At 45.4% G+C, this 13,182-nt stretch overlaps 1 protein-coding gene across 1 annotated transcript in view; it reads left to right on the plus strand.

Annotated features, from left to right (window-relative positions):
- scn4ba (sodium channel, voltage-gated, type IV, beta a) overlaps positions 1 to 13,182 on the plus strand; it is a 68,108-nt gene that overhangs the window by 52,200 nt on the left and 2,726 nt on the right. The window contains exon 2 of the mRNA XM_056284031.1: positions 12,974 to 13,137. Within this exon, the coding sequence (XP_056140006.1) occupies positions 12,974 to 13,137 (164 nt within the window). The remainder of the gene's footprint in view (positions 1 to 12,973; positions 13,138 to 13,182) is intronic.

Raw genomic sequence — 13,182 nt, forward strand, 5'->3', positions numbered from 1 at the left:
CTGGCATGATTGCAGAAGGCTCAATTGCTGGTGTTATGGATGGCCGCAAGTACAACAGGGCAGTGCGACTACACAAGCTCCTGTATGAGGCTCTCATGCGACTGACCTTGAATGGTTTCCTGTCCTGGTTGGAAGAAACTCACAGGAATGACATGGTTCACCTGAATGAGACACTGAAGACCATTGACAGCCTTGGGAAAGAAGTCTCACAACATGCTTTGAAGGAGGTCCTCGAGAACAGCTCTTGTACACGCATCATGGATCTATTTGAAGTCTACCGTGAGTTCCTTAGAGGTGGAAACGGCAGCCTCTCGAACTTCTGGATGTCCTATTTGGACATGGTTGAAATCTTGTTGGGGCTCATCCGAGCATCCAGAGAGGGAGACTGGATGCTACACTTGGCTAGCATTCGAGCAATGATCCCATGGTGCTTTGCTTATGACAGGATGAATTATGCACGCTACCTCCCCTACTACTACGCCCAGATGTCTGAGCTGCCCATCACACACCCAGATGTGTACACAGAATTCATGGAAGGAGGCTTCTCAGTCCAACTGGGCTCCACCAATCCCTTTGGCCGAATCCCTGTTGACCAAGCTATAGAAGAAACGGTGAACAAAGAGACTCAAACAGCTGGAGGGACAAAGGGATTCAGCTTGAAGCCAGGAGCTGTGACCAAATATTATCTCACAGCTGAGTATAGAAGCATGTACCTCAGACAGCTGAGAGACCTGACAGGTCAAGGCAGGTGCAAATGGTCTCATCCAGATCTACAGAGTCCAAGGATCAAGAGAGATGAAGCAGATGTCCAGTCTCTCATGGACCTTATGGAGAATAACTGGCTCAATCCTATGTCCCCTGATGAGATTGATTTGGTTAGCCTCTCCACTGGCAACATGGCTCCACCTGATGTGACCATAGATCTCTTGAGAGCTCTTGAGAAAGGAGAAGAGGCCTACCAAGCATTCCAGCAAACAAGGTTAGATGCAGACCCACCACCTGTGAAATTCCACGACAAGATGACCAAGCAAAGTCTGAAAACATTCTCCAATGTCAGCACAAAACAAGCTCATGGAAAGAAAGCACAGGATGTGGTTCTGAAGGCAGATAGAAACCTTTTCAGTCACATGATCCTGGTGGCTGAAAGCAGGAAGGTGAATCTGAAGGATGTCCTTGCCTACCCATTGGGCCCACTACCATGGGCACTGGCAAATGCTGATGGGTCCTTACGAAAAACAAACAAGGCTGCACTTGCCAGAGAGCTTGAAAAGAATGTATCTCCTGCAGAAGACATCCCAATCCCATCTACTTCCATCATTGATGGGATGAGCCTGGTCCAAAAAATGAATGGCAACAACAAAACCTTTGCACAGGTGGCAGAGTCAGCCTTGACCCAGATCCTCCATGAGGGAGCACAGAGTGGGAGGATTGATGTTGTTTTTGATGTCTATCACCAGACTTCGATCAAAGATGCTGAACGACTGAACCGGGGTGGAGACATCACTCTCCAGTACAAGAATCTTGCAGGGGGACACCACGTCCAGCAGTGGAGAAAATTTCTGTGCAGTTCCTCCAACAAGACCAGTCTCATCAAGTTTCTGGTGGAAGAGTGGAAACTCCCACGATACAGAGCTATGCTGCATGCCAAGGTGTTGTACTTGACCTGTGAGGAAACCTGCTACAAGTTGACAGAAGATGGGTGTGAGGAAGCAGCAGAACTGCACTCCACACATGAAGAAGCTGACACCCGTCTGCTCCTGCATGCATTGCATGCAGCAAATGCGGGCTCAAAGTCAGTTATCATCACAGCTGAGGACACTGATGTCATGGTGCTTTGTCTTGGCTTCCAGAAGGACATCACCTGTCCCATCTACCAGAAGTGTGGGACTCAGAACCGCACACGGTTTGTCGACATCACCAAACTGGCAAGTTCACTTGGAGACAGCATCTGTGACAGCCTAATTGGCTTACATGCCTTCACAGGCTGCGACACTGTCAGTGCATTCGCTGGTCGAGGGAAGCTGAATGCCCTGAAGATAGTGAGAAAGCACACTTCCTGCCAAGAGACTTTTAGTCAACTGGGACAGACATGGAATGTGAGTGATGAGCTGTTCCAGAAAATTGAGCAGTTCACCTGTCGGATGTATGTTGCTAATAGCAGCACTGCTGAGGTGAACAAACTGCGTTACCAGCTCTTCTGCACCAAAAGCGGAGAGGTTGAGTCCAGCCAGCTGCCACCATGTAGAGACTGTCTCTTTATACATGTTCAACGAGCCAACTATCAGGCAGCAATATGGAAGTGCTGTCTGCAGGCTAACCCTGTGGTGCCAAGCCCTACTGAGTATGGATGGACAGACGATGAAGGCAAGCTGGCCATTTACTGGATACGCTCCCCACCTGCACCAGATGTGGTCTTGGAAATGCTAACATGCAAGTGTGTGCATTCATGCAAAATGCCAAGCTGCATGTGCCTGTCAAATGGACTTCCATGCACAGACATGTGCAGGTTACAGACCTGCAGTAACCAAAAACAGCAGGATGGTCCAGAACTGGACTTTGAACTTGGGGAGTCAGATGATGAGAGAAACGAGCAGTTTGATGAATGACAGTGTGATGATTCTGATGGTATTACTGTGGTAGTAGTCTATTGATGCACAGGATGTTGATTCTGGACTTGGTTACCCAGAGCTTGATAACAATAATGTAACCATATTCACATATACCCATTACCCTACCCATTACCATTACATATACCCACTAATGATATGGGATTACATGTATCATTGACTAAGTATATGTAAATGTCAATGTTGTTTAAAATAGTTCATTACCTCACTATGGTATTCCTTTTTATCATGTATTTTGATTGTGTATTTAAACAAATGTATAGAGACCAGTTTGTGACCTAACTGGCTTTGGTCTAGTTCTCATTTAAGGCTCACAATCACCTCACACAATGAAATAGTATGGGTATATTATACATTTTCTGAATCTTTACAGTCCTGTGAGTATTCCAGTTTTTGTGTTTTGTGTCCCTGATATTCCTAGATGCCACAGGGCTAAAAGAAAGTATATAGTTTAGGCGAAAATTGCAGAAAGATGTGTGTTATTGACGGGTTGAAGAGCTCAAGTGACCTCTATATTTGTGAGAAATATCCACAACAGGGCTTGAATGAAAGCTAAGAAGGTCCCCTTTAAAATGATACCAAAGACAATATTATAGAACATTGAAAAATGTCCTGACCATGAGGCTAAACCAGGATATGCACCAGCGTCTAAAATGCAATTTAGTTTAGCGGGTGGTTAACTTCATGAGCTGATAACTGTGATACAGCTGCCACTCAGGAATGGTTATCATACCAAAATATCCTCTACAGACATGGATCCTTTCAAAAATTATAAGTAAGTTTTGCCATCTTGAGTGTACCGAAATATCGTCTGGCCCATGGACTATTTAAGGCAGACATTTTAGAGTGCTGACGTGGGCACTGCTTGGCGTTTCCGGGGAGCCATGTTTGCAGCGGCCAGCGGATAGCAGGTTGCTACGGGGGATTGTGCTGTATCGGTGTTGTTATGTGTGGCGAGTAAATGGACTCGACTCGATCTCTCCGTCTCCTCATTCCTGCACTCCCACGCTACATTGGAAACATTGTATCGGTGTCTGCACGAACGGCGCTGCATCGATAACAGGAATACATCGTGGTGTTGTCAAGCAAATCCAGTAGAGGGCACCGGAGGCGAAGTGGACGCATTGATTCTTACATCGGGAAAATCTGGCTACGAAGAAGTCACCGGCGCTGCATGACGTCATGAATGTGGCTGTGAAAACTGTCCACTACTATATTAAAAAACGCAGTCAGCTCGAGATGTTTTGCTGCTCTGTGTGAGAGAATGGGTGCATATCATGTGCAACTCTTTGTAGCGTGCATGGATAAGTAGACACGTTGGCTCTTGGCTAACGGGTCGGACCCTTTAGTCGGCTGGTTAACGTTGTCGCTTGCGGACTGGGAAATATGGGTACGCGTCCCGGCTGTGGCGACGGTTCCCGGGCTGCCCCTCGAATTCGCTACATCATGTATCACAGTGAAGTAAGGTGGCTTTCAAGAGGACATGTGCTTAATCGCCTGTTTGAACTGAGAAAAGAAGTGCATGAGAAGCAGTCCCCTCTGACAGAGCATTACATCGATGATTACTTTTTGCAAAACTAGCCTATTTATCAGACATATTTGATCAGTTGAATCAGCTGAATATGTCAATGCAAGGAAGAAACGGCACCGTGTTTTTGGTTTCAGACAAAATTGAGGGGTTCAAGAAAAAAACTCATCCTTTGGAACAGGAGAGTGAAAGAGGGACGAATGGATATGTTCCCACTCCTGAGTGAAACTTTGGAAGGTTCTCCTCCTGTTAACATTTCCAATGTTGTCACCCAGCATTTAACTCAGTTGTCAAATAAATGTTCAGATTACTTCCCAGAAGACCCCCGGAATGGAAATCTTTGGGTCTTAGACCCGTTCTCAGTGGATCCTGCATCTGAAGACATGGCCCTGTCCACTGTGTTGGAAAACCAGCTGATGGAACTATCAGCTGACTGCAGCCTGAAGCTTCAACTCACACAAGTTGACCTTGCTTTATTCTGGATACTGGCTGCCAATGAATATCCCTCTCTGTCACAACGAGCAATCAAATTTATGTTGCCTTTTACCACCACATACCTGTGTGAGTCAGGGTTTTCCATTGTGACTGTCACAAAATCAAAGGCTAGGAACAGACTGCAAGTAACTTTGAATGCTACTCTGAAAATCAGCCTCTCACCCATCCCACCCCAGCTTGATCTGATCATTTCTGAGAAGCAACCCCAAGTATCTCACTGGGGGCAAATAGAATATTTAATTCAACCATTGCAGCTGACAGTGACATAGCAATCATTTACAGGTCAGAATACCCCTTTATTTATTTATTTATTTTTAATAAGGTTTTACATTTATTTCGGTATGTGGGCCCTGACTGTCTTGACACATATCCAAGTGAGCCTTGAGTTACAAAAGGTTGAGAACCCCTGGTCTAGCCAATCAGTACAAGCCCTTTTCTCATTCCTTAGTGTCTAACCTCTCATAAAACTCACCATACACCTTTCCCTTTGCCTTTGCCACCTCTCCACCGCTCTCTTTACTTTACGCTGCATCTCCTTGTACTCCTGTCTACGTCCTTCATCTCTCTGACTAGCCCACTTCTTCTTTTCCAACCTCTTCCTCTGTATACAAATATACAGAGGAAGAGTATGTATACTTTGCTGTACTTCCTCATTCCACCACCAAGTTTCCTCTGTCCTAATGACACACCAAGTACCTTCCTAGCTGTCTCCCTCACTATTTCTGCAGTGCTTGCCCAGCCATTCGGCAACTCTTCACTACCACCCAGTGTCTGTCTTAACTCCTCCCTGAACTCCACATATCAGTCATCTTTCTTCAACTTCCACCATTTGATCTTTGGCTCTGCCTTCACTCACTTCCTCTTCTTGGTCTCCAAAGTCATCCTACAGACCACCATCCGATGCTGCCTAGCTACGTTCTCCCCTGTCACCATCTTGCAGTCTAATTAAATTAAAAAACAAAGTGAAGGCTATATAGTCAAACATTTTTTTCTTTATCTCTATTGCACCAGCCCTCGTCCATAAGACCACCTGTCAAGTGGCCCCCAGGTAATTTGAGTTTGAGACCCCTGCTGTAAAGGATCAGGAAAGATAAGGGGTAGCTAATTCCTCACCTAACCATAGAAAACCATGCCATGTACATAGTTATACTCGTGAATTACACCCAAAGTTACCAAGTTCTGTCTAATCCAATAGACAGCGATGACTAAAACAGTCGGTAACTCTCAATATGACTCAAAGGAAGTCAGAGAGCAAAAAACAAAATGAAAGAACGAGAAAAAAATGGCATAAACTTCCTACACTAAGATGATAGTAAAGTCTTGACTCTTTGTTTGGACATTATCTGAATAAACATGTTAAATGGTTTGGAAAGTCTACCCAACCTGGTATGAATCCCCTCCCTTCGAGTATCACCAGATACACTCGACAGTCAGTGGCAGTGGCCGGCTCAGTCTCTCTCACAGTTCAAGTTACTGCTGATGGCCAAGGGGTCCCACAGAATCACAAACGGACCCATTGAGCCAAAGCTCTACAAGTCAGAGTACCAAGTCCAGGAGCTGAGGACTTTACTACAGAGCTCTGCTAGCCGCAAAAGGCAGAAGAAAAAAACAAAGAAGGGCTCTAAGACAGCAGAAAATGCCACTGGGCAGCTTACAGAGGACACAGAGGTGGCAGAATAACCACTGCATTCCCACACATACATATGTACATACATATACACACATACGCAACACCCCAAAGAACGGCAAAAGGCAGCTGAAAGTACTGGTGATGGCCAGTGGGCCCCACAGAATCACAAACGGACCCCTTGAGACAGAGCTCTACAAGTCAGAGTACCAAGTCCAGGATCCAGAGCAGCAAAAGACAAGATAAACAACATCTCCCCAGACTTTTACTTCTCGATGCCCATCATACATTTAAAGGACTGGGATTTCTAAATTAAACTGTTGAGTTCATTATGTTATTGTTGGAATCAGTTTAATATTCAAAAACCCTAGTTTGCCATCAGTGCTTAACCCTTTACTGCATTTGAAAGAAGCATGAACGAAATCCATCCATCCATTATCCAAACCGCTTATCCTGCTCTGAGGGCTGCGGTGATCCTGGAGCCTATCCCAGCAGTCATTGGGCGGCAGGCGGGAAGACACCCTGGACAGGCCATTAGTCCATCACAGGGCCAAAATGTTTTTTTTTCTTTTAACTAAAGATGCCTAATAGGAAATAAAGGCTTTTGTATGTTTTTGCATATTAACGATAATGATTTACCTACATGAAGTTGGCACCCCATGTAATCAGAACATGAATAAAAATATTATCGATCAAAAAAATTACTAAAACCTCACAACCAGGGAGAGTCCAGGGTGTCTCCCCACCTGCCGCCCAATGACTGCTAGGGATAGGCTCCAGCATCCCTGCAACCCTGAGATCAGGATAAGTGGTTTGGATAATGGATGAATGGATGGAATCCTCACAACCCATATAAACATATATATTTTTCAAAGGATTCCATTTGTCCAGAATCTCCTTGACTAAGCAACAGAAGGCTGGCATAGTTCAGCAACAGTTGTGGTCGGCTTCTGCTAACCAGTCAACAGGTCACAGCACTTGTTTTGTAGCGGGGTTCACTCTGTGTTGTGTATTGCCAATGAAAACTCTTTGACGACTGAATAGATGGTGTCATGTTCACCAGCCTGTATTAAAATAATTGTAAGATGGCGATGAATACACAGGTCTCTATCATGAACATCTCTACTGTGCCTTCTCAAAGTCCAGAAGCAGAAAGAGCAAGGAACATTTTGTGTACACCCACCCAGTGAGTGTGACACCAATATATTTAAAATTACATGTACTTTTTTCCTTGAAATATAAACAAAAACCGCTCCAATATTGTGTAAAAAATAGTGTGCAATGCTCCTTTAAACTAAATTAAATTAAATAAAAACGAAATAATATAAACCCAACATACCTGTATTAGAATAATTGTAAGATGGTGATGAATACACAAGTCTCTCTCATGAACATCTCTACTGTGCCTGTTAATCACCAACAACACTACTCTCAATACATGACAGAGCTAGAAATCTTGCAAACGGTGCACCCTCTCACTATATAGCATGACTGGGCAATGACAAGTGCGAAAAGTTCCTTTCATATTTTCTACAAGTTTGATGCCCAGAAATTAACAACAAAGGACATGAGAATTGCATCACAAAACATGAACTAATTACAGTTATCATTAACATTGATGGTAAGTAAGAAATACTATTTACGTAGTAGTTCATAAAAAAAAAATAATGATAATAATAATTATAACAGAACACACGAATGCATACATTCTCTAAGTCCAGATGCAAAAAACAGTGCAGACTGGTGCGTTACATAACTTCTGCCCACAATGGATGAATCCAATACAATAAATTCTCCTTAACACTAAATATCAGCTTTGAAATGTGGTGCACGAATTCTATTTACTTTGTAATGACTTCTGAATGTACTTTTGACCATTAAATAACATCATGTCTTGTAAGAAATTAATACAAAAACAAGGGCAATAAGGCCAATAGACTTGGCCACTCTGCTCATTCAAAATAAGATTCATCTGTATGCCTAGTAGTGCGGATCAAAATAAAAAGTCTTTGCTTACATTCTAGCATAACAACATCATACTGCTACACTGAGGTCACACCAAAGGACTGTATCTGGACTGCCAACTCGACGGTCGATCCTGTCGGGCCCTGGTAGATACAGGGTCTACTATTTCCCTGATGCGACCTGGTGTCCTCCCAGGCACCACTGGCCCACTTTTGGTGGCATGATCACCAACCAACACCCAGCTAATGACGGTGACAGGAGAAAAGGCTGGTATGAGAGGGAAGAAGTCACCGCAAGTACAGACTGGAGACCAGGAGCTGGCACACAAGTTCCGGCCTGCCAACATCTAAGACCCATGCATCATCAGCCTGGACCTGCTGACCCGCTGGGGAGCCCGTGTTAACATGTAGGAGGCAACCATCACCCTCGGCACAAAGTCCATGGCGCTCCGATCCAGCCAGGAAAGGAGCGGGTTCAGGGTCTGGCAAGCCAGTCACCGAGCAGCCGTTGCTCAACAGGCACAGAGCCCCGGTGCAACATTGGGGGGCCATTACTGCCAGCAGCAAGTGGAAATGGGCCAGATAACGCTGATGGTGGCGGCCCTCCAGACCACCAATAACAATGAGCGGTGGTTCCCGTTAACCATGCAGCAACTGAGGCAGCAGCAGGAAGCAGACATAACCCTGGTGCTGGTGAGGGGCTGGCTGGAGACAGGGCAGCACCCCGAGTGGACAGCTGTGTAAGTGCTGGGGCCTGAGGTAAAGGCTTACAACTCTCAATCGGGCAACTTTGAGCTCTACGACGGGTTGGCATACTGGAGGTGGCAAGCTCCTGGACAAGGGAGCCCTGCAACTATTGGTACCCTGTGTGTTCCATCCCCAGGTTCTCCAGATGGTCCATGGCTCAGTGGGGGCGGGGCACTACAGGAACCCTCAGACCCTCCTCCACCTCAGGGGGTGGTTCTACTGGCCTGGATGTCGACGAGATGTGGACTGCACGTGGACTGCACGTGGCGTGCAGTACTGTGATTCCTGCAACTGCCGGGCCTGGGCCATCTCCGGAGTGTGGCAGGAGAGGGCCTATGACACACAGTGCCTTGGACAGGCCTTCATGTGACGGAACAAGGTATGGGTATATTGTCCTGTTCACACAAAGGGGATTTCCCCCAAGCTTCGCAGACACTGGCTGGGGCCCGGCAAGGTCATGGGCCAGCTGTCTGAGGTAGTGTACTGGGTACGCATGCCCGGCCAGCAGTGCATGTTGGTGCTGTACCAGGAACGACTCTCCCCATACCGCCCCCCCCCTTGCTCCACCTGTTGTTGAGGCCGGGGGCGACAGTAGCACACCATGCTCTGATCAGTGTGCCTCTCCCCCAGTTGCGCTTCCTGTGAGCCCCAGGTGGCCTGTTTCGAAAGCAACAACACCCTGGACATTTGAGGGATTAAGCATTGGATGATGGGGTCATTAAGGACCCCTCACGTGGGGGCTATGTAGCAACCACAGGAGGTGGTCACTCTGACTGTCGACAGCTCTGCAGTGGGGGCTTGCAGGGGCTCTTGGGACTTTTAATGTTCGGGTTGAAATTGTTTAATTTATGTGTTCAAATGTTTGGTTCATGCTGGACTGTGTTGTTGTTTGGGGGTTTGACTCGAACTGGGTAGAGGACTGTTTATGTGTAGAGGACTGTTTATGTACATGTTTATGTGTAGGAGCATGACTTGGACTGACGACTCCAGTGGTGACCTCGGGGGGAGCTCGTAATATTAGTTCTGATCAGTGTGTAAATAAAAGAGCGCTCCTGGGGTCATGCGGTGTATGGGACACGGGAGCTGCTATTAAAAAGAGTTCTCTGCCTCTCACCTCATTGTTACATGCCGGCTTGCCACAGTATTCTGCAAAACAACTACTCTTACAGGTACAATTTATTAAAAAAAAAAAAACTCAAGAACATGTAACAGATTAAATCTAATGCGTTACTACCCATCTCTGTCAGTGAGCAGGGTTGTACTGGGGAAGAAATTCAGCCCTGGACTTATCTGCTGAGAGCTGGGGGGGTCTTATCTCTGCCATTCTCAGCCACCTTTAGCGGTGTCTCCCATTTGGACTTGGAGACTTCCAGTCTGTATTCAGTACAGATGTTCCTGTACACTATCACAGCCACTTTGTTAAGCCTTTCAGTGTACACATTCCCAGCTAGCATTTTATATCCTGTTACTAAGTGCTGGACTGTCTCAGAGGTGTCGTTGCACAACCAGCATTTTGAGTCTTGTCTGGTGTGGTAGACCCTGCCTCATCCAGTCTGGTGCTGAGTGCTTGTTCTTGTGCTGCTATGATCAGAGCCTCTGTGCTGTCCTTCATTTCAGCATTTTCTAGCCACTGGTAGAATTTCTCAATATCAGCCACGTCTTCTATCTGTCGATGGTACATCCCAAGGAGGGGCTTGGTCTTCCATGTTACCTCTTCTTCTTCCTCCCCAGTCTCTGTCTTATGCTGCCTGATGTATTCACTCAGCAGTTCATCCTGGGGGCCCTCTTTCTGATGTACTCATGGATATTCCTTGTTTCATCCTGGATAGTGGCTCTGACACTCACTAACCCTCGGCCTCCATCTTTTCACTTATCATATAGACTCAGGCTAATTGACTTCGGGTGGAACCAAAGTGTATTGTGAGGCGTTCCCTTGTCCTGATATCTATGACCTTTGCCCTTTACCTTCTCCTTTGGCCAGCTTATTATTCCCACGGGATATCTGATAACTGGTAGGTCATATGTGAAGACTTGGATCTTATTCTTCCCATTGAGCTGGCTTGTCAGGACCTGCCTCTCTCTGGAGGTATTTGACTGTAACGGACCTCCTTGCTGCCTCCTTGTGGTTTCCATTTGCCTGTGGAATACCCTGTATGTAACTGCCCTGTATGTCTGTTATTCTATTCTGCCATCTTGTTATTCAACCCCTTCATTTCTCACCACCTTTCATCTTTTTGCCACCATTCGACCACACTTATCCAGTCCGATTGACATCCTGATGTCATCACTGTAGATCCTGGTGTGGATCAGCGAGTCAATGTCTTGCTCATTCCTGGCATACAGCTTGATGTCATCCATGTATAGGAGGTGGCTGATAGTAACTCCACTTCTGAACCTGTATCCACATCCACTCTGACAGACTCTTGTCAGAGCCACTGATAGCCTGGCCTTTATGGCTGATGGCTGACTAAGGACACAAATCTTTTATCATGGAGGAGAAACAGTAGAGGGATTCATGGCAACTTCACAATGCAGCAAGGAAGTTGTACATAAATTGATATAGAGGTACAATATTGATGAAGTTCCCCCTACACACACACACACACACACACACACACACACACACACACACACACACACACACACACACACACACACACACACACACACACACACACACACACACACACACCCTGTCCAATGTGTAATGTGATCTTGAGCAGGTCAGTGCGGTGGAGTCTTTATAAATAGCCCGTGTGTGTGAAACCAAAACAACAATCTGAGAATTACAGCAGCTGTCACTGCATAAGCACCATAACCCTCCCAATAAATTAAAACCAATACCAACAGATTAGCAATCTAGTGTCAGAAATTAAAGGGGAGGATTTGTATCGCAATGCAACACAACTTTGGAGGTTGACATTGAGCATTGTTAAAATCATTTTTCACATATGACCTCTATTGCACCTTTCTCACCCACTTCTTCCTCCTCTGCCTTTTCTCACTTCCAATCACTTTCCCTCAAACTTTCCAACCTAATTAATTTCATCTCAACCCTTGTCGTCTTTTTTCTTTCTACTTTTTCCATTTGTTACCACTACATATTACTCCATTTCTTTCACTCGCCGTTTCTCATTATAATGCCAACAATCATTCCATCTCTCCTCCTTTCTATTTCCCTGCAACCTGCTCTCACTTTTCTCTGTGAAGTTGAGGATTATAAGAGTGCCAGAGTCTTCTCTGACTCCCATCACTGTGAATGGAGATAGGGATGTGACAGTCAACAGTTGTGCATGTGTGGAAATAATCCTGGTCTGACACATAGAGATATTGTCAACCACATTATATCAAAATCAACCAGAACGTGTCTGTCACTCCTATGAAATTATTATGGGAAATGATGCAAGTTCTACATAGTAAATACAACAGTAATGATGGTTTGCTGACCCTCATCCCATTCTTTTATTGATGGATGGTGGAATTGGTGATGAATGAATAAATAACGTATGAGACAAGTATGGGCTGCAGTCACACTAAGTGAACCCACTCAAATTTCAAATTCAACTTGAGGAAAAAAAAGAAGAGATTACACATCCGTTGCACTCATCTTTCCAAGCCCTTTCAGCAGTGCACTGCCACAGGGAGCTTATCATGCAGACTGCTTCATGTAAACCTTCCTTAAAGAGGTCTATCCTCCACCAGGGCTTGGTGGACAAGCAAGAAGATGTAAATATAATATTCGTCCCATGACCTTTATGTATAATACATGTATTGCTCTTAATATCTAGCTGTATAAGCTGTTTTCTGTAGCCCCTGCATTTTGTTTCTTGCATTTGCATGTTTCTATACTAAGCTCCCATTTCATTTGCGTCACATGTATGTGTATATGCACATGAACTATTCTATAATTCCTAAATTCCCTCTTTAACCCCTGTCCTGTTGTGCTCCCACCATTAAACACCTGTCGTTCTCTCTGTTGCTCCAGGGGTATGGTGTGTTGGTGGTTTGGAAGTCTCCACTGGAAAGGTCTCTTTCCTTAGAGCGATGAATGGCTCTACTGTCTTGCTTCCCTGTACCTACTCCTCATGCATTGGCATCAAAAACCTCTATTTCCGCTGGGACTATAATGACAATGGAACTATGATCAAGGTAGACCTAGCCTACACACACACACACACACACAAGTACATGTAC

This window comes from Lampris incognitus, chromosome 7 (genome assembly GCF_029633865.1).
Source record: "Lampris incognitus isolate fLamInc1 chromosome 7, fLamInc1.hap2, whole genome shotgun sequence".
Taxonomy (NCBI): Eukaryota; Metazoa; Chordata; class Actinopteri; order Lampriformes; family Lampridae; genus Lampris; species Lampris incognitus.